General features: G+C 36.8%; 1 protein-coding gene across 1 annotated transcript in view; it reads left to right on the forward strand.

Annotated features, from left to right (window-relative positions):
* Rock2 (Rho associated coiled-coil containing protein kinase 2) overlaps positions 1-22,509 on the forward strand; it is a 94,891-nt gene that overhangs the window by 15,665 nt on the left and 56,717 nt on the right. The window contains exons 2-3 of the mRNA XM_060366174.1: positions 15,499-15,580; positions 17,711-17,811. Coding sequence (XP_060222157.1) covers positions 15,499-15,580; positions 17,711-17,811 — 183 coding nt within the window. The remainder of the gene's footprint in view (positions 1-15,498; positions 15,581-17,710; positions 17,812-22,509) is intronic.

The raw sequence follows: 22,509 nt of genomic DNA on the forward strand, positions 1-22,509 counted from the left end.
TCTCTTAGAACCTTCTCAGTCTGATGTACTTGGGTTATCTATCTGCTTCCTCTCCTCACAGCTGTCACTTGTTGACAGCTTTCTTGTCTGTATCTTATTGTTTGTTGAAGATGTAGGCATCTGACTCACAGACTTTTCAGAAGAGATTGGCACTGGATTTTGTGTGTGTGAACTTAGTGTTTACATGGACAGAGTACTCAGAATCCTGCCTTTCATCTCCTAATTCCACCACCTCTTACTTTCTCCACATAATTCACTCACAGAATCCCATGTAACTGTTCTGTATCTCATTATTACCTGAAATCCACTTTGCTGTTCAGATCACAGATGTAAAACATTACGTTCTCTGTCCTGCTCTAAGCTTCTTACTGATCAGATTTTTGAGATAAAAGACTCTGAACCTCTAAATGCTTCCTTCACTAGTAGGCAAGAGTGCAGTGTCCATCAATTCAGATCTTTTTCTATATCCTCAGTTTCCTTGTACCATTGAACCTCTTCTATATGCATCTGGCACAATCTAGGTTCCAGATCAGTTTGTCTTTGATCTACACAAAAACTGTTTGTTGAGTAATAATGGAGGACAGTCAGACAACTAATGGATTGCTAACATTTCGTATTGCTGGTCACCAGTCTCTGAAAGCTGTCAAGGTGGGAGGGTAATCTTTCCTTCTCCTTAGGGGCTTTCATTTCTTTCAGCTTAGAAACAAACTCTCTTTCACAGATGGTGTTCCTGTTTCCTGGAAAATAGAAGTCATCAAAAGAAGATTCCTTAAGTTTCCTGTCACTTGACACACCAGTTTATCTTTTTAGTACCATTTGTTCTTCCTTTCCTTCTGTTTCACTCATGTTTTGCTTATCATCAGAAAAATCCTCAACTCCTTTACCTCTTTCCTTCTTGCTTGCTGATAAACTCTCATTGACTTTAATTTCTCTATTAATTTTTACTTCTAATTTTGCTAATGTGTTCAAATAGCTAACAAAACAATATAAATAACCAATTTGCCCCTTGAAAGAAACCTCAAGTACTATATAGCTTCTGTCTCTTGGATCAGCATATTTCCAGGACTTGCTTGATGGTTTATGTGTTGATGACTTTGTTTTATCCACTTTGGACTGAGATATATTTATCTGCTGGCATCTCTCCTTGATTCACTATAGTCTCTCAGAGATAAGATCACTTGCAAATCTGCTATGATTTGGTCTCAGACTCAGTGATTATTTCCTCTGTCATTTCTCCTGGGCCAACCCAGAAATCCAGTCCTGCTAGTCCACTTCCCAAACACAGTTCACATCTCTCCTGCCACCTTGCTTTCTCCTCTCCTGCTCAGAAGACTGTCATATCATTTCTGTATCAGCACAGGATTTTCCTCTCCAGTGGTCTTTGCTCCAGTTTTTCTAGTCCTACAACTTTCTGTTCTCTAGCTAAAGTACTTATTGTAAATGCAAGTCTTAATTTACTCCTTAACTTAGAATACTTAAACAATGAATTTCCCATTCATTCAAGGAAAGTTTAAGTGTGCTTCTCTGGACAGAGCAGGCTGGCACATCAGTTAGATCTAGGTTCCTATCTCACTCATTTTTTTTTTTCCTGATCATTTTCCGTTATACTTAGCTATCAGCTCTTGGAGGGCTTACTATGCTCAATACGAGCATACTTTCCTTGGTAAGGGTTTTGCCATAACATTTTTGGAGCATTCTTTTTTGAACAGTGCCCTTTCTTGGGTCTCCAGTGCACATTTTCTTGTAGATTTGCATGGGTGCACCAAAATAAAACACATTTCCTAAAAGGTGTGAAAAACAAGCCTCTTCTCTTCTCTTCCTTTGTGGGGATCAAATTGGCACATTACTGAAAGATGGTGCTTCCCGCTGTTTCATTCTGTGTTTACTGTCTGTGTTAGGTCTCCTTGTCTTCTGCAGTCTTCTGTCACATCCAGTGTACTGTGTATTTCACATATGGGTTTGTTTGTTTGTTTGTTTTTTTGTTTCTAGAATTTTGATCTCTATCATGTATATGTTTCTGCTGGACATTTTCAATGTTTCTTGAACATAAAAAATGTATTGTGGTCAGATCACATGACATAAGATTCTCTGTGTCACTTTAAATATGCAATTCAGTACCACTCCATACATACCTAGTATTGTGCAGCCATTAGCATGATCCATTTTTAAAACTTCATTACCTAAAATAGAAATACCTATCGAGCAGCAACTCCCTATCTTCACTGCAGCTGTTGCTATAGTTCTCTGCAAAGTGTTCACATGAAATCATTCAGTTTTTGCCTTTGTGTCTAGTTTATTTCAAAGAGTCATCCATTTGCTATGTCCCATAGCTCTTGTGCATGTAAGGAACATACTTATATCTTTAATCTTCTTGATCATTATTTGTGTTGTCTTGTCATTCATACATTTCTGTTCAGTGTGTGTTAAATTTTCCCACTCCTTAGCTTGCAAGTAATGTTTTATGGGTTGACTGAATGCTTCTAATTTCAACAGTGATTTGTTGTAAGGAGCTTGGGGAGGAAAAGTAAGTGATACTTACAATTTGCCCTTTTTTTTTTTCTAAACTTATTGGATTTTATAGGATGTGAAATATAGTAGAGAGTAGACCTTGCTTTACACACACATATATATATGATACATGTAAATATGATAGTGATATATTGGAAATTATGTGTGGTTCCCACCAATATAATTTCCAGTATGTGAAATTTGAAGCCATTCATAATAGTATTTTCAATGCATTTAACAAGTACAGTGTGTGAATGAATAATGCTAACAGGAAAGGCAGTACATGCAAAGTTGGAATCTCTTTCTTTAAAAGACAGGTAGACAGCACATACTCCATTCACAGTTACTATAAAGGAGAGATCAAAGGACAGATATTCACTATTGTGAAATGCAAAGACTTTTAGGGCCATTTTTATTGTATATAATAATGCTCTATTCACTTAACAGTATATCCCTTTTTCTACTAACCAATTTGTCTATTAACCATCACAACCAAGATATGCAAATGGTTTTATCATTCTAAAAAGTTTCCTCATTTTCTTTTATAGTCAGTCTAATCTCCCATGTCTTCTAACAGCTTCTTTAAAAACCTTTTTGTTTTTCCCGAGACGAGGTTACTCTGTGTAGCCTTCCTTTGCTATCCTGGACTCACTTTGTAGACCAGGCTGGCCTTGAACTCACAGCTATCTGCCTTCCCTGAGTGCTGGGATTAAAGGCATGTGCCACCATGCTTCGCTGTCTTCTAACAACTTAATCTTTTCTTTCAGTGTAAATTACTTCTCTCTTCTAGAATTTCTTAGAAAATTGAAATCTGTAGTATAAAAGCATATACTTTTGTGTATCTTTCATTTTGCATGTTTTTTTTTTTTTTTTTTTTTTTTTTTTGCAATTCATCCTTATTGTTGGATTTATTTGTCAAAATGTGCACAGGGAATAAAAGGTAAGTTAAGTATCTTATCAATTCTGGCAGAAAATTTGGGACTTTGAAGTCAGATAAGAAGCATTAACTTTGGAGATAGTAGCAACCAAAGCTGACTTATCATTGTTTCCTAGTGTGTTTAAAAAAAAAAATACTGCAGATCAAGTGCATCATGTTACTGAGCATTGAACTTGAAGTTGTGCTTTTTGTAAAAATACATGAAATAAAAGTCAGCTCTGTACTACTGTTCTTGCTCCATTTGATTTTATAAGGAAACTATATGTTTAGTCCTTTAAAATTTGAAACTTGTGGCTCAGTGTATGATCATTTTTGTACATCTTAACTTATTATTTTTATTTTATTTATTACAATTTATTCCCCTTATATCCCAGATGGAGCCTCCCATTCTCCCTCCCAGCCCTCCCCTTCCTCCAGCTCCCTCTTTTCCCTCTTCTCTTTCCCTGCCCCTCCCCCAGTCCACTGATTGGGGGCGGTCCTCCTCCCCTTTCATCTGACCCTACCCTATCAGGTCTCATCAGGACTGGCTGCATTGTCTTTCTCTGTGGCCTGGTAAGATCACCCCTCAGGGGGAGGTGATCAAAGAGCCAGCCACTGAGTTCATGTCAGAGGCAGCCCCTGTTCCCCTTACTAGGGAACACACTTGGAGACTGAACTGCCATGGGCTACATCTGTGCAGGGGTTCTAGGTTATCTCCATGCATTGTCCTTGGTTGGTCTCAGAAAAGACCCCTGTGCCCAGATTCTTTGTTTTTGTTGCTCTCCTTGTGGAGCTTCTGTCCCCTCCATGTCTTTTTTATCTCCCTCTTCTTTCATAAGATTTCCTACACTCTGCCCAAAGTTTAGCTATGAGTCTCAGCATCTGCTTTGATATCCTGCTGGGTAGAGTCTTTGAGAGGTCCTCTGTGGTAGGCTCCTGTCCTATTTTCCCTGTTTTCTCCTTCTTCAGATGTCCATCATGTTTGCCTTGCTGAATGTGGATTGAACTTCTTACCCAGGGTCTTTTTGCTTAAAAAAAGATTAAGTTTGTGTTTATGTGTCTATGGTATGTGTGTGCATGTATGTGTGTGTGTACATAGACACATATACCATCTTAGGTTGGAGGAGGGAATCCCCTGGAGCTGGAGTTACAGGAAGTTACAAAACTGCCAGACATAAATGCTGGGAATTGAAATCAGGTCCTCTGCAAGAGCAGCAAGTTCTCTTAATCACTGAGCCATCTCTCTAGCCTCTTTTGTACATGTTCTATGAAATCTTAAAAAAAAAAAAAATACTTGGAAGGCCAGTTGTGGTGGCTCTCACTTTGAATTCCAGTAGTTTTACTCCCTGTACAAGGGAAGAGGCAGGGAGATCTTTGAGTTGAGGCTACTTTGATCTACATACCAAGTTCCAGGCCAGCCAAGTCTGAATAGTCTGAATAGTCTGTCTCACAAAACAGCAACAAGACAATACATTTTTGGCTGGAGAGATGGTCCTGTGTTTAAGAGCACTTTTCAGATCCCAGCACCAATGTCAGACAATTTGCAACCATCTGTTACTTCTGCTCTAGGGTCTCTGATGTCCTCTTCTGGCCCTTGTAGGCACCCCCATGCAGGTGACATGTATTCACACACTAGCAAATAGACTCATAAAAAAGAAAATATAAATAAATCTTAAAAAATTATGTTTAACAGTTTTTGAGGACATCACAATCAGATTAAGTTATTGATGATTTTGACCTGTCTTACATTTGTTCCTTTTCCTACCTGTTTCTTTGACCAGGAAAGGTTTATTGCCTTTGTCCATTTGGCTTTAGTATTTGTTTTTGTTGAGTTTTGTTTGGTTGGTTGGTTTTTGTTTTAGATTTTTGCTTTTATCAGTCTTTTTTATGTATTTAGTATCTTCAAATGTAGAGTCATTATATTGTGACATTTTAAAATCCATTTCCTTAAAGTCTGCTTTGTTTGATGCTTGCTCTTTTAATTGTTTTCTTTCCCTCCCTCCCTCCTTCCCTTCCTTCCTCTCTTCTCTCTCTCTTTCTCTTTTTTCTTTCTTTCCATCCTTCGTTCCTTCCTTCTTTTCTTCCGTCCGTCCCTCCCTCCCTCATTTCCTTCTTCCTCTTTGAGACAGTGTTTCTTTGTGTAGCCCTGACTATCCTGGAACTCACTCTATAAACCAGGCTGGCCTCAAACTCAGAGATCCTCCTGCCTCTGCCTCCTCAGTGCTGGGATTAAAGTCATGCACCACCACTCCCCAGAGAAAAAGTAACTCTGGTTACTTTTCCTGTTCATAACAAATGTAATTATTGGGATTTTAATTTACCACTTTAGAATTTACTTTTTGAAAGTTGATTCATTGTTTGTGTGTGTGTGTGTGTGTGGCGTGTGCGTCTTTTTATTTCTCTCCTCAGTGCACTTGGGATTAATTACTTTGATTATCTTATCCCTTCAATCACTCTTGCTTATTATGCATCTTTTTCTTTACTGGCTTCTCTAGACTTGTTATTTTGGTTTTCAAATTCTTACACTTTTAAAAATACAAAGTTTCTTTATTTTAAAAAGTTGTTTTGCTTTAGTGTTGTTGCCCAAGCCGGCCTTGATCATGGGGGCTAAATGGACCCTCCTGTCTCAGATTCTTAGGCAACTACAGGTGTACACCCCCTTACCTGGCTTAATGATATATTTTTTTCTATTTTGCTTCTGACAGGCAATGGAAGGTCAGAATTATTATGGGACAGATCATGAGAAGTGAGCACTTGTGAAATGAAATGCTACTGAAATGAAATGCTACTGATTTGAACACTTTGTGTATAAAAGCGATAGTGTTTTCAGGTTTTTGCCCTTTCCCACCTTAAATATAGACTACTCAGTTACAATACTGACACTAACTGAAACCATTGTAGTTATTTTGTTTTTAACTTTGGTAGTTTTTCAAGGAAATATAATGAAATACAGAAGCCTTAGTTATACTTATCTCTTGGTTCACACCACTTCATAGTGAATTTCACGCCATTCTGTTTTCTCTCGAGGAATCTTCACCTGTAAGTACTTGAATTTTCTAATCAAGTCTGATGTAATTAGTTCTTGTTTATTTAATTTTTTCAGTGCTAAGAATTAAACCCAGCTAAGCCACAGAGCTGCATTCCTAGCACTACTCATTTGTTTGCTTTTAGATAGACTTTCATGTAGTCCAGTGTAGCCTTAAAATGCTCTATGTAGCCTTGGCTGGCTCTGAATCCTCTTGCCTCTATTTCCAGTATTTCAGGCATGTGACACCATACTTTGTTTCCTTTTAAAACTTTATTTTGATGCACGATATCATTAATTTTCACTCAACTTTAGCTGGAATTAATGGCATACACTATTATGCCTAGCCATATTTGGTGTTTTAATACTGAGTGTTCCTATAATGGGGGTATTTTCTTACTGTGTTAGCTGGCTGCAATACTAACTTTCAGATGGAAGGAGGTTTGCTCACTAAGCTCCTTACAGCAAGTCATTGATTTATGATGTAGACCCTTATTGAAATGATATACCAGATCTGTCAGTGGGTTTACCTGTTTCACATCTTTGCATTTTTTGAGAAAATGAACCTATTTTGTGATTGTGTGTTAATTTTTTATATCCTAAGAATCCGAGTACCTATTTATTCCTTCTAACCCCAGCTTAGCTGTAGGGTTGGGTCTTGGAGTTGTAGCAGTGACTCAAAACATCAACATTCCCTTCCTGCCAGTTTACATTTTAATGGGAGCCATATGATAATAGTTAGGTGACTTAGTATATAAGGTAAAGGGAAAGAGGGGAAAGGACAAGAAACCATTTAAAGTGTAGACAGTAAGATCTTGAAGAGTAGAGATCTGGTTGAGAGAACTGACTATACAAATACAGCGTGAGCCCTCCCAAGGAAAATGGCTTGTCTGAAGTCTGAGCTGAGAACATGCCTGGCATAATCCACTTTAAAGGCCTTTTATTTAAAACAATTGAAAATAACAAATAAATTTAAATAAAAAACAATTGAAAATAAATTTTATATACACTTTACATAGAGACCCCATTCAGATAGTGCCCAAGTAATCCTTATTGAATATAATGGTGATCACTGGACATGGCGGTGCACAGCTGTAATCCTAGCACTCAGGAAGGCAGAGGCAGGCAGATCTCTGTGCATTCAAGGCCAGCCTGATCTACAAAGCGAGTACAGGACAGTGGGGGAAGAAAGAAAAGAAAATAATGGTGATCTAGGATCATGTATTTCATCTAATTTCCATGTCCTTCTATCTTCTTCCATCTGGAACATGTCTGGGAGGCCTTTCTTTTGAGCTGCCTGCTCTCCAGAGTTTTGAAGATTCCAAGTCATTATCTCTGAATTTGGGTTTGTAAGTTTTTTTCTGGTGGTTAGAGCATGGTTGGTATTTTTGGCTGGTATCTCAGACATGATGCTGTGTTCTCAAATCTTTTTGGTGGGCATGTGATCATTGATGATATTAGCGCTGGCCTCTTGTAATCTGCTGTTTCTCAGTTTTCCTTTTTCGTAATAATAAATATGTTCTGAGCTGCCATGTGGGTATTAGGAACAGAACCCTTGTCTCCTGCAAGACCTACACGTTTTTAATTACCGAGCCATCTCTCTAACTTCTGAGTATTTTGTGAGGAGGCACTTGGAGTATGTGAAAACTGTGTTTTTATTTCTTTTTACCCACTAGTTTTAGAATCTATTGAAATTTTCCAATATAATTTTACTTTGCTCTTACTGGATGGTGATTTTCTAATTCAGTTATTTCATGTACATTTATTAGTCAAGTGTTTTTTTTTTTTTCTGTAAGATTTTATTTAAGGTGGGGTTTGATCCTCCATTACTATCATAACTACACAGGCTTCTACAGCACGTAGAGTCACACTAGAGTACCTGCCATTACTTACTTGATGATCAGGTTCCAAATATGCATATATATTTATATAATAAGTATTATATATTTATATAACAAATACAAGTTTTATAATTTATATAACAAAATCAAGTTTTGGTGACAAAACTTTAAAAAGGTCAGTGTGGCTGCAGCAGAATGAGTAAAAATAATAGGAGATGAAGTTAGTTCATAACTGGGAGTTTGTGCTTTATTCTCAATGAAATAGGAAGCTAGTGGAGATTCTGAATAGAGAATCTCCAGAAGCATTCTCTGTGTTCCATTAAATAATCTGAGAGGAGTGGGCAAGAAAGACTGCAAACAAGACCAGGTAGGCATTTACAAAAGCTCAAGCAAAGTAATGGTGGTTTGTAAGGGTGGTAGAACTGGAGGGACTCTGAATTCACTATGAAAGTCCTGCAAACGTGAATTTGGGCTTGAGAGATATAAGGTCCAGATTAATATCCAAATGCTTGAGTATTGGGAAGAGTAAGATTGCTATTAACGGAGATGTGAAAGACTGAAGTAGATGTTGTTGTAGTGAGAAGGGATAGGACACAGCTTTGGATGTTTGAGAGACTTATCCTGGATTTGAATTGCTTTTTTGGAGGTGGGGGAATTCATTGTGTTTAGAACCCCTTAGTGCACAGATGACATTTATAGACCTGAAACAGGGTAAATGCCAGAGAAGAAGTGAGTTTAAAATGCAAGAGGCCAACACAGGAAAAAAACAGTAAAGGTGACAGGACAGTCTGGACAGATACTGGAAAACCACTTATATTCACCAAAACCAAATGAAGAAAGATTTTCAAGAAGTTCATAGCAAAAGACCGTCCACAGATATGAACAAATTTGATCTTTGGGTGAATGATGTATGTAGGTCATTGATGAGCTTAAATTATTTTATTATTATAGTAGGTGGTGGTAGGAAAACTCAATCTTCCTACTGCTGCGATCCTTTACTAGAGTTTCTCATGTTGTAGTGACCCCCAACCATAAATTTATTTTTATTGTGACTTGATAACTGTAATTTGCTGCTGTTATGGATCATTACGTAAATATCTGATATGCAGGATATCTGATGAGTGACCCTTGTGAAAGGGTCTTTGGGGTCATGACCCACAGATTGAGAACCACTGTGTTGAAGCTCGGAAGATAAGATGTTGCTTTAAGTGCAGACAAAGTGTTTAAAATTGAAATTATGGAGGTGTTACAGTTACTGGTGGTGTTACCTCAGGACTGACTGAGTGTTTAATTATGATAAGATTAGTCTTTGGGAGAGTAACAGTGCATAAGGAGCCAAGATATCGAAACTGAGATTAGCGAGCCCTGGGGGTAATAGGTGATTAAACAAAGAAGTGGTAGTGAGTCACTGGTTATCTGATGCAAAGCTAAGTCAACCTGGTCTACAGAGTGACACCAATAACTACACACACACACACACGCACACACACATGCACACGCACAAACACGCTTGTCTTGTAAAAAACAAAACAAAATTTTCAAATTCAGTATGTCTACTCTAATGTTTGTATCATAATATCTTAGAGTCTTCCTCAAAAATAAACAAGACCAAAGAACACTTTCTTACACTCACAGAACATGGCTTTCCCCAGTAAAGAAGGGATGTTGACTGATGAAGCAGTGAAAGACCAGTTGAGCAGATAAAGAATATACAGTTGACTGTGAAAGATCATTGTCTAGGCAGGTCTGTATATTAGGTAAATAATGTGAACCACGTGTGTAGTTTACATTTTTCTAGTAGTTTCTTTAAAAACGTAGAAAGAGGGGTCTCAGAAATTGAAAACAGAGGACTCATGTTTAATTTTTGGCACCCACATGATGGCTCACAACTGTCTGTCTGTAACTCCATTTTCATGGTATCTGATGCCCTCTTCTGGTCTTCATGACCACCAGTCACACACACACACACACACACACACCTTTACAAATAATTTTTTAAAGTAGAAGTTAGTGAATAAAACAAATTTCAATAATAGATTTCATTTAACCTCATTAACAAAATGTGATCATTTCAACATGTGATTGGTTTTTTAAAATGTGAGTTTATATATTTTACACTCTTGTTTTGGTCCTAAATCCTGGAAATCTGATGTGTATTCTGTATTTAGAATGCATCTCAGTTCAAACCAGCCATCATTTAATAGCTTCATATGGTTAGTGGCTTCTGTAATGGACAGTAGAACTTTATAGCAAGTGTGAATGAAGGGTAGTAAAACTGTAGGTCAGAGGGTTACATGTCAGCTCAGTATCGCATTGTTTAGCCATTTGGAAGCTATTGAATAATTTTGATGAGGGACCAAACTCAAGATTGAGTATTACTCAGCATTGGAACCAGGTGTAGATTGGAGCAGAAGAGGAGAGGACAGGTTAGAAGTCATGAGAGCCTGAAAAACAAATATTGGAGGAAATGTCCTTAGTTCAGAGAGAATGGCAGAGGGAAGGCATTTTAAATCTGATTGTAGTCTGATTGTGACGGAATGGCACTGCTGATTAGATGGAGCTGTCAGCGCTGTGCAGAGTGACTCATTCACCTTTGCTATGTTGACACCAATGTGTTGGGTAAGCACTTATTTAATAGTTTGTGTGTGTTTATAAACATATATGTACGTGCATGTTTGGAATATAGAAAATAAAAGTTTTTGCTTAAAGGAAGATAATGAACTATTTCTTGCCTTCAGGGAATTTGTAGTTGTTAATTTCTAATCTTGTGATCCTGTTAGTAATAACTTTTTGAAAAAAATGTGCAAATAGATATTTAGTTATTTATATAATACATATAAATATTTAAAGATTATAAATGATACATAAAACAAGTTTTAAAATGAAAGGTAAATCTACAGATAAACAGTTAAATATCACTTAATTTTACTAATGTATGAATGAACCCTTTTCACTAATTGAAATATACTATTTTTAAAATTTGGTATACTGTCAGTGATTTTGAAGATGAGGGTCTCACTGGAATTTATATTGTTCCTAGCTTCTGAGGACTGTCACAGTTTTGCTGTTTTGTTTTTTTTATGATGATATAAATAAAGGGCACACAGCATACCAGTTACTATATTTGTTCATTCTGTTCATCATCTAGTAACTTTTTTTTGGTGCTGGGACTTAGTAAACTGTTTTCTCTGGTGGTGGGAGACAGATCATAAAAGTGAACTAGGTTAGCTTCATTTTTCTATTTTAGAACATAAGTTTAAAATCCACTCAACTGCTCTGGTTCTGTCACCATGGAGACTTAGTTGGTGCCCTTGACCTCAAGTCAAGGTGTCTGTGCACAGAGCTGTTCTGTAGAAGATTAAGGGAGTTTGAATTAACATTAGGCACAGTGTACAGTAGAACACTCCCATTAGAGACAAGGACGGTCATTATTACATCAAGGTGGAAGTACGCTCTCTAAAACTGTCTAACAGAGTTTATGTACATGCATCTAACAGAATAAGCAGCGACAGTGAGTGACAGAATAAAATAGTTTCAAAAATACATGCAGCTGCTTTTAGGTTTAGCTGGCTTAGAATATAATTTAATGGTTTTAAGTGTGCAAGTTAACATAGTTTATTCATCTGAAGACCCAAATGCATTTTACTCAGCAGTACTCACATATGCCTGGGGATATTTCTAGACATCTCTATAGCAGTAATTTCTTTGAAAACATTAAAGTGATTGCCATTTACTGCTAAGACTGTTGTCTTTACTTAGACTTTCCCCCAAACTACCCACCAGGATACTGTTGTTAATAACTTGCTGTCATGAGCAAGATCAGTAAATTTAGAGCAATTTAGCTTTTAATAGGAGAATATATAATTCATCTATAAGCCCAATGACTTTTTAAAAGATGTGTTGTGAAAGATTACCCAGAAACTTTTGTATAAAGCTGGAAGCTTTCTGTAGTTTTCATCTTACCACAAAGGGTTAAAAATATTTTCTTATACTTTTACACTCTTATTTTTACAAATTTTAAGTTTTGGTGAATATAGTGCTCTGTAGGTTTTAAAAGCTTGCCCTTTGAATGTGTGTAGCACTGTCTATTAAGTTTCTTTGATCTGTGATTGAGGACAGATCTTAAAACTTAGTTATCTGCATTTTTATGTATATGTATTCAAGAGTTTTATGTTTAAACCAAAGCACCACCTCTGCTACTGGTGACTGTTACAAAAGCTTTCTGCAGCGTTAATGTTTAAAAAGTACTGCTCTAACACTTTTGTTATAGCAGTGTCCAGTGTTATCTATCATTTGTTACCTATCTATAGATTAGCGCTTGTGGGTGCTTCCTTCCAGTTGTCCAGTAAGCCTCACTGCACAATTTATTTGCTTTATTTTTCTCTGATTTGTTTCTTAATCTTGAGTGCCTTTCAAGGACATGTGCTGTCCAAAAAAAAAAAAAAAAAAAAAAAAAGCCCCTTCATTTTCCATCAGTTGTTTCTGGTATATGTCAGTCAAAACAAAGGAAAACGCAGGGAGAAGTTAAAAGAGATTTCTCAAATCATTATCATTACATTTAATGAAAATTAGTTCAATGCTTGATTCAATTCAGGACATTAAATATCAGTGTCTAGGTCTTAAATGGCTGTTTGATAGTTTTTAATATGTGGTTGTTCTGTGTACATTAGAGGAACAACTTGAGAATTATCTCTCCTACCACATAGGGCTTTAGAGATTGAATCAGATTGTCAAGCTTGGTTGTTGGTGCCTTTTACCCATCTTGCCATCCTGCTAGCCCCAAAATAATGTGTCCTTAAAAAGTCATACAAAGCAATAATGGAGAAATTAGAATAGGATCAGGCTTTTAACCAAAAGAGTAAGAAACACTGTATTAATTAAAGTATAATTGTGATCACTCTAAGTCCCTTAGTGTGTACCTAGCATCACACGCTTGTCAGTACCTACAGCCTGGATTAAGTCCCCAAGGCTTGAGCTTTTGTTGTTGTTGTTTTTTGTTTGTTTGTTTTTGAGACAGCTTAATGTCTTGAACAGGAATAACAGGGAGCCTAGGAGGCTCTGTGCTTTAAGAAGGCATTTCTGCCTGACTTCTGGCTATTTCCTTAATGTTCTTTATAATACTGATAATGATTTTTCTTTAATTTGAGAACATTTGCTCATCATCGTTTTAAAAAATTAACATGCCAGAGAAAATTATATTCTCTTAGTTGTTAGTTCCTTCCCTGATTAGTCAAATCTGAGATAGCTGTACTGTTGAAATGCAGATTTTATCATTAGAGTCTATCAGGATAGACTTTGGGTGATCTTGAACATTACTGAGGAAGTTAATGTGAGTACTATTTCATTCTTTTTTGCCTCATATTTTTGGATATGAGAGTTTATAAGAGCTTAATATGTGGAAGAGGTGAAGGGCCAATTGCTGTTTTCTTTTTGTTTTCTGTTACTACTTGCATTTTTGGTTTTAATTTACGCCTGTGGTGTGTATGTCAATTTTTAAATAGTTGCAATGTAATGGACACTATACATATTTGAATTCTATAGTTTGCTAAGTTTTGACATGTTTTTTTTCTCCCCTTCTAAAATGGCATAATTTTAATCTGTACCATCCAGGCAGAGGATGAGAGGAAGAGTGCCTCCATGGGAGAGTGAGTGCAGGGCATGGTTGTTTGGAAGGCTAGAGGCCAGCCGGATGGGTGTTCCTCACTTGCAGGATCGTTTATACCTTCCTGTAGTTGAAAGTGCACATGCTTCTCTCTGTCCTTGGTATGAATGATACCTACTATTTCATCAGTAGGGAACTCACTGTCTAGACAAGGGTGGCTTTGAATTCATGAAGATCCACCTGCCTCTACTTCCCAAGTGCCTGCTCTTGGGGGAGGGTTTTTTGTTTGTGTATGTGTTTCATTTTATTTTCATTTTGACACAGGGTTTCTTTGTGTAGCTCTGGCTGTTCTGGAACTCACTGTATAGATCAGGCTGGCTTCAAACTCAGAGATGGCTCCAGAATACTGGGATTAAAGGCCTGCCCCACCACAGCCTGGTTTCTTTGGCTTCTTGGAGGAGGAGGGCATGCTTTAGGAGATTTTTTTTTTATAGTTTTAGATAAGAGTTTCATAAGAGGAAATAGGAAGACTATGCTTTATTGAGCCAGTGATTGGCTTTTATAATGAAGTTAATCCATGTGGCATGTGTTTCACTTTCACCTTAAATTTTTAAATATTTATCTATTATTATAGGTTTATATGATTGATACATATATGTGAATGCAAGCATACGTGTATCATGGTGTTTGTGTAAAGGCCAGACAACAACAACTGGAAGTTGGTTCTCCCCTTCCACCTTGTTGAGGCAAGGTCAATTGTTTTCTGCTGTTCTGAATACTCTAGGCTAGGGATTTCTGGAGATTATCTGTCTCACCTCTTGGTAAAAGGGCTAGAGTATACAGATATATCAGGCTTTTTACCATGGGTGGGTAGGTTCTGGGATCAAGCTTGGGTCATCAGGCTAGTGCAGCACTTTACCTGCTGAGCCATTCCAATAGCCTCTCTACCTTTTAATTCATTCCTTTGCCTGTGTTCCTTCGTATATCTTGTCTTCTTCAAGTAAACATCTCTTTTACTAGGCAATAAAACTCTTGTTGTTGAAGATGGGATAAAGTTAGTCTGTCATATTATTGGGCTTAAAAAAAAATCTTCCAATACCTACAAAACAATACAGTATTATAAATAGCTTTTGTTTAGCTCTTAGTAATAAATGACAGCAGGTCAGTTAATATTACTTGGATTTTTCTGGGTGAAATAGAAACCAAACATTTTTGTGTGACTATATATAAGCCTAGGCTAATATATAGTCTGCATTTATCCCAGGATATGTACTCATAATTGAAGATTTGGAGCTAGAAACCTCAGATGAGAAAAACATGCAGTGATTGTTTTCCTGGGTTTGGGTTACCTTACTTAGTATGATCTTTTTTAGTTCCATCCATTTACCTGGAGAAGGTGTCTGTCATCTTGTTTACTCTGGGTTTACTCTTCCCTTTTATATGCACTGAGCACAAAATTAATGATTGTTAAATAAGTGAATATATCTTTGCAGTATTTCAATGTGGGTTGGTATTTACTCAGTATGAACAGCATATATAATATTTAAAGACTTTTGAATGCTTGAAAATTATATAAACTTGCTTTTTACTCTTTATTTTTTAACAGGATGGCTTAAATTCCTTGGTTCTTGATTTGGATTTTCCAGCTTTGAGGAAAAATAAAAATATAGATAATTTCTTAAATAGATGTAAGTATATTTATTTTTGCTATTCATGTTTGGACACATAGCTGTGTTTTTAAATGGGTTGTATTTGGTTAATTTTTTTGGTATTTATATCTATTAACTTGTTAACTCATATCCAAGCCATAGTTACATTGTTACGAGACACCATGACCAAGAAACCTCATATATAAAAGAAAGCATTTAATTAGGGGCTTGATTATAGTTTCAGAGGTTTAGTTCATTGTCATGGCAGGGAGCATGGTGACACATACCACACTGGAGCAGTAGCTGAGAGCTACACCTTCATCCACAGGCCAAGAGAGGGCCATGAGGCTTGGCTTTTGAAACCCAAAGCCCACCCCCAGAGGCACACTTCCTCCAACAGGGCCACACCTACTAATCCATCTAATCCTTTCCAGTAGTGCCACTCCCTGATGACTAAGTACTTGAATATATGAGCCTACGGGGGCCATTCTTATTCAAACTACTACAACCTATTAATTTATTAAAATTTATTAAGTTTGCCATTTGTTTCATTTAAAAATAAACTTTTGTGGGTGATGGTGGCACATGCCTTTAATTCCAGCACTCAGGGGATGGGAGGAGGCAGAGGTAGGCAAATCTCTTTGAGTTCAAGGCCAGCCTGGTTTACAGAGCTAGTCTAGGACAGCCAGGGCTACACAAAAACCCTGCCTCAAAGGAGGGGAAAAAGCCAAAAAAATAATATTTTGTATTTTCAAAGTAATTTTGCTGAACTAAGTTATAATATGTAAAGTAGATAAAATTTAAAATTATGTATTAATTGTTAAAGACTATATAACTCTTTTGGCTATGGCTGATCTAAGCGAAATTTTAAGTTAATACTGAAACTCTATGACTTTGCTTTTATTTACCCAGAAGACTTGAATAAGCTTAGTTTCAGTAATTGTATACGTTTAGACCCCTTAAGGAAAAATGATCTGTTGGCAGTTAGTACCGTGTACATTCTTATTCTTCATGTTTGTCAGCATTATGTTGGTAAGTAGATTCTGAAAATATATTACCAAAATGAGTTGGGCATGATGGCTCGTGCTTGAATGTAGCAATACAACAGCCAAGGAGGTTTAAGGCTATCCTGGGCTATAAAACAAAACAGGGAGAGAGGGGAAAAGAAAGGGAAGGGGGAGGGGGAAGAAAAGGAGGAAGGGGAAAGAAAAGGAAAGGGGAAAGAAAGAAAGTTAGTTAATCCCAGGGTCTTGGAGAGGTGGCTCAGCTGTTAAGAATACATACTGTTTTTTGTGGAGGACCTGAATTCCATTCCCAGTTCCCAGTTCAGGCAACTCACAATCACTTCTTGCTAACTTCCTGGGGAATCGGATGCCCTCTTCTGGGTTCTGAGGGCAATTTGTTCACACACACAAACCCACAGTTTTAAACATAACACACAAAATTTAAAATTCTGAAAATGTGTAATATAAGGGGGAAAGAGATTGAGAATGATTAATGTACCTTCTTTATCCCCACAGCTAAGTCCTTCATTTTGAAGTTGTCATTACTAGGGTGTTGCTCATTTAATAGTTAGTTGATATATTTGAAATATGTAATTGCCATCTTTTAAAGAAGTGGGTTAAGCGTCAATTTCTGAATTTAGAATTGCAAGTGATATTATCTCTTCCTTCTCTCTTTTGAGATAACGTCTAGCAAGATGGCCTAAGCTGGCCTAGAACGCACAGTCCTTGTGTTTAGCCTCCTGGTCTTGGCTGACATGCTAGGCTTTTTGGTTGCTTTCTGTCATGCTAAAGCACATTGGAATTGCCTGGATCATTGATGTTACTTGCACACAGTAGAGTGAGAAGTGGAACAGATTTAGTCTGTGGACATGTGCCAACAAATCATGAAGCTTTGGTTCCTTGATGTGAAGATAACATACCTTAGAGTAGTTGTTTATTTCCGTGCTGGGGATTGAACCTAGGACCTCACATCAAGCAGTCTGTTGCCGAGCTACACTCCATCCCCACATTTTAAAGTTTTCAAATAGGATCCTATAAAGACTAACAGGATCAGCTAAAGATTAATTCTAATATGTAGAAAAAATGTTTATAATATGGTGACTACTTTAGAAAATTCCTACTATATATGATTGTTACTAAATGTATGGTGATCTTTTAATTGTAGATGAGAAAATTGTGAAAAAAATCAGAGGTTTACAGATGAAAGCAGAAGACTATGATGTCGTGAAAGTTATTGGGAGAGGTGCTTTTGGTGAAGTTCAGTTGGTAAGAAAGGATTTGTTTGGTTTTTACTACTTTTTTTTAACATAACAGCTGAATAGTTCTAAATTCTGTTCTCAGCCATTTGAGAATTGGTTTTATGTCTTTGGTCAAATCATTCTATCTCTGAAAGCCTCAGTGTTTCTTTCTTTAAAAAGGGTTAGCTTGCCACTAACTATTCCAGCTCTAAAACAGTGATTTGAAATAATTTCAGTTTGGTTTCATATGTGATTGCCTAGAAGTTAATACAATACCATATTATACTCTGGTATAATATTATATGAGAGCTGTGTTTTCATTAGGAATGGTCAGACCTAAACTGGACGTGATAGCGAATGCCTTCAATCCTAGCATTCAGGAGGCTGAGGCAAGCCAGTTTCTGATTTCAGAGCAAGCCAGATATACAGCAAGTTCTAGGTGAGTCAGAGGTACACAGTGAGATCCTGTCAAAAACAACAAAACATCAGATTGAAAGCATTTCTATTTAGCAAGCTGTTACATATTATATATAAATATGTAATATACACATATATGTATATATTATCATATACACATCCATCACAATGAAAGCATTCTTTATCTTTGCAGGTGAAAGTGCAAATATAACTTTGAACAGTAAATGTTATATTTATTTTAAGTGAGGCATTAAATTATTTTTCTGTTTTTAATAAAAGCATGAGACTCTAATTAGTTCTTAGAGTCGAGGTCTTGTCCTTTAACCTGTTTGATCCTCTTGATGGCATTGAGAACACTGTAAGTGAGATCACTGGAAGTAAATTCTTCTCCAAGTTCTGACTGGAAGAATAGAGACACTAATACCTATTTTGTGAGGGTTACTGTGGAAGATGACGATTTAAGTTCATTGATAAGGTAGTAATGCTACTCAGGGTTATTTGTTTTATTACTATTATTGCTTATTTGATATATAAAGCCAAATCACATTTTACAGGAACACATCGTTTTCTGTATACTTAAGATTTATTGCTGCCTGGTGATGGTGGCACACGCCTTTAATTCTAGCACTGGGAAGGCAGAGGCAGGAGGATCTCTGATTTTGAGGCCAGCCTACTGTACAGAATGAATTCCAGGACAGCCAGGGCTACATAGAAAAAAACCCTGTCTCCAAAAACAAAACAAAAAATGTTTATTGCAATTGTGGAAGAGATAACTAGAATTTAGAGTTGAATTTTGGACAGACGGGTGTCAGATTTTGACCTATCTTTGTGTCAGATTTTGACCTATCTTTGTTTTTCTTTTAGTTGTTGTTGTGTTTTTTTGTTTTGTTTTTAAAGACCAGATCTCCTACATTCTACGCTGGCTTACATTCTAGCTGGGCAGGGGCTAAAGCTGGGATACAAAGTAAATAAACTGTAATTAATATAAATAAAATTAAAAAAAAACAACTAAAAATTTTAAAATGTTGTCTGAGGGTCAAGGGAGGCTGGAGAGAGACTCAGTGGGTAAGAGCATCAGCTGCTCTTCCAGAGGACACAGGTCTTATTCTTGACACTTAAATGGTGGCTTGCACTGTCTGTAACTGTAGTTCCCAGAGATCTGACACCCTCTTCAGGACTCTGTGAGCACTGCATGCATATGGTTCACAGACATAATATGCAGGCAAAACACCCATACACATAAACAATTAAAATTTCCATTAAAAAGTAATACGAAAAAGCAATAGCTGCCTCTCTAGGGCCTATGACCTTAGTAGTAAAATGTTAAAAGACATTTTTGTGTAGAATATCTAAATCTGTGGAAGAAAAATGAGTGTTAACTACTTCTGTTGCTAGCCTACAGGATATTGGTTTCCTGTCATACAGGTTTTAGTTCTTGCATCTTGGAGTAGCATTAGTAACAATTTAATGTTAAAGCATTTTTGTGAGTACTAAATAGGATTGAACATATATTTCTCCTAGTGGATTTTGTCAGGTATTTAAGTGGGTTTTACTTTTAAATAATCAAGTATTATTTGGGTTTTAGATATACATAGGTATATTACTTGCATGGGGCCACCGTGTCAATATTAGACTGCATGAAAAACAACAGAAATTTCTTTTCATGCCAGTTCTTGGAAGATTTGGGGACCAGCTTATTGATTATCTTTTTTTTTTTTTAATTTATTTTGATGATGAGAAACATTTGGGACTGTTGGAAAAGTATCAGTTAAAATTTTTCCCTGGCTTGTAAGATGGCTCAGTGGGTAAAGCTGGCAACCTAAATTCAGTCCTTTGAACTTCCATAAGGGTAAAAGCAGAGAGGTGACTCCATAAAGTTGCCTCTTATCTCTGCATGTGTGCCAGGTCAGCTTCCCCCAACCCCACGCCTCCCAACACACAGAGTAATAATAATTAAAAAAATAGTGACTAAAGGGATGGTTCAGCTGTTAAAAGAGCACTTGTTTCTCTTCTTCCCAAGTTCTCAAGACACACAGAGTCATAATTAATGTCTCTTTTCCTTCATTTCTTATGTTTAATTTTTTAGACATAGTGTCTGTCTTTATATTTCTTCAGTCTCCACTTTTCTTTTTTCAGTATTCATTGCCTTTACTTTCATCTAAGTAACTCTTCCATTACTCAGTCGTATGTGAGTACCTGCTTTCTAGTCCACTCCTGCTCAGTGTTTCACCAAAGTAATGTTGATTTCAAGTTGTAAAGTGCTGATGGAGAGAATATTAAGACCATGTGTATTAAATATTTTTTTCCATATTTGTTCTTTGCCTGCTCCCCTGGACTGATACTGCTCTTTGGCAGACATTTCCTCATACTTTTATATCCTTATATTGTTAGGTACCACATCTACTCCCGCTCCTGGTGTGAGCATGTTGAATCTACTTAGGGGCTTTTATACCATATAAATAGGTTTTTCATTATTTCTGCCTCACCCTGTGTTAAGGCAAAAAACAGTTTTAATGTGTGATGTAACTATTGGCCCCTCCCTCCTTAGTTTACTCAATTAGTGTGATACCTTTATCCTGGTCAGCATTCATGGGGCTGGAGAAATGGATTAGCAGGTAAAAATAAGGATGCTGGTTTGCTGGTTTCCCCATAATGACAACAACCTTTAACTCCAGCTCTAGGGCATCTGATGCTCTCTTTAGGCTTCTACAGGCACTGCATTCATGTCCATTTCTCTTTATACACACACACACACACACACAATATTAAGAAATTTTAAAATGTCATCTTTCTTAGCTATCTATTCTAAGCCAGTTGCTCAGAGTGTGTTTTGTTTTTCTATATGCCTTTTAGTCAGTTTCACTCTGTGCCTGTCAGTCAGTACTCACCTTAAAAGAAAAACTTTGGAAATTAAGCACTTCTTTCATTTTACCCTTGTCTGGGTGAACTCTTTCCTCCATGTCTTTAATTCATGTTTTATTTATAATATTACATCCTATGTTGTGGTTTGTATGTTGATAATTTATTTCCTTATATATACATATGTGTCTGTATATATATATGTGTGTGTTTATGTGTCTGTCTCTATGAATATGTATACACACACACACACACACACACACATACACACACACACACACAGACTGTGTCTTTTGACCTTAGTAGTAAATGATAGCTCTTAATCTGAAAAGATTCATCTACACCTGGGGCATTGTCTTCTTTAGTAAAGTACATACTTAAAATAGTATCAGTAGAGAAGTATAGAGAAAAGAGCAGCCCTTCCCCTATAGCAATTGTCAGTTCATCCCTGCATTGTGTGTATGCATATGTAATTCTCTAATACTGTTCATGTAAACGCAGCTTCTTGATTTTTTTTTTTAATATAAAGCTGGATCTTTACTTTTATAAGGTTGTTTCTGAGCTGCAAAAATTATTTCCCTTCCTCAGATGTTTTCGTAGTTCTTGTATGTACTATTCAGTCTTGGCTGCCGTAACAGAAAGCATGAGGACATTGTTTTACTTGCATCTTTAGTGGAAGCTTCATTCACATCAAGCATTAATCCAGGTTAGTTTAGTATACAAATTGGATTTTCTTATAAAAATATGATTTTAATAGTAAAAAATAAATTTGAAAGCCTCGAGTGGCATGTCCTAATAAGAATGATTTTTCAGAGTTGTCCATGGGGTTCTAAGAATATCCTAAGTATGTTCTTGAGCTTCATTTAGGAATGTCCCATCTATTTAAGTCTTTCTTTTTCTCTCTCTTAAAAAGAAATACATCTTAACTATAGAAAGGATGGAGTGGGGAGGAAAGAGGAGTTGCTTAAATTCCATCAGTTAGGGTATAACCATGGTTAGTGTTTTATCTTTTCATCCCTTTTTTGGAGGGAGGGGAGGGGTGTCTTTGTTTCTCAGTTGGATGGTGTTTTGTACTCAGTGTATTTTCAAAGTTAAAAATAAGGAATTTTCCCCTGACCGGGTGGGGGGGGGCGGTGCAGCCTTACCAGGCCACAGAAGAAGACAATGCAGCCAGTCCTGATGGGAACTGATAGACTAGGATCAGAGGGAAGGGGAGGAGGACCTCCCATCAGTGGACTTGGGGAGGGGCATGGGAGGAGACTAGGAAGGGGGCTACCTCTCGGATACAAAGTGAATAAACTGTAATAAATAAAACAATAAGTAAATTTAAAAAATGAGGAATTTGACAGTATTTTCTGTATCAAATAGAACTGTTAGGAGAGGTTATTTTCCTTGCCCTTTAAGTACTGAGATTAGTGATGGGAGCACATGCATCACTTCATGGTAGAAT

Source organism: Meriones unguiculatus, chromosome 1, assembly GCF_030254825.1.
Source record: "Meriones unguiculatus strain TT.TT164.6M chromosome 1, Bangor_MerUng_6.1, whole genome shotgun sequence".
NCBI lineage: Eukaryota > Metazoa > Chordata > Mammalia > Rodentia > Muridae > Meriones > Meriones unguiculatus.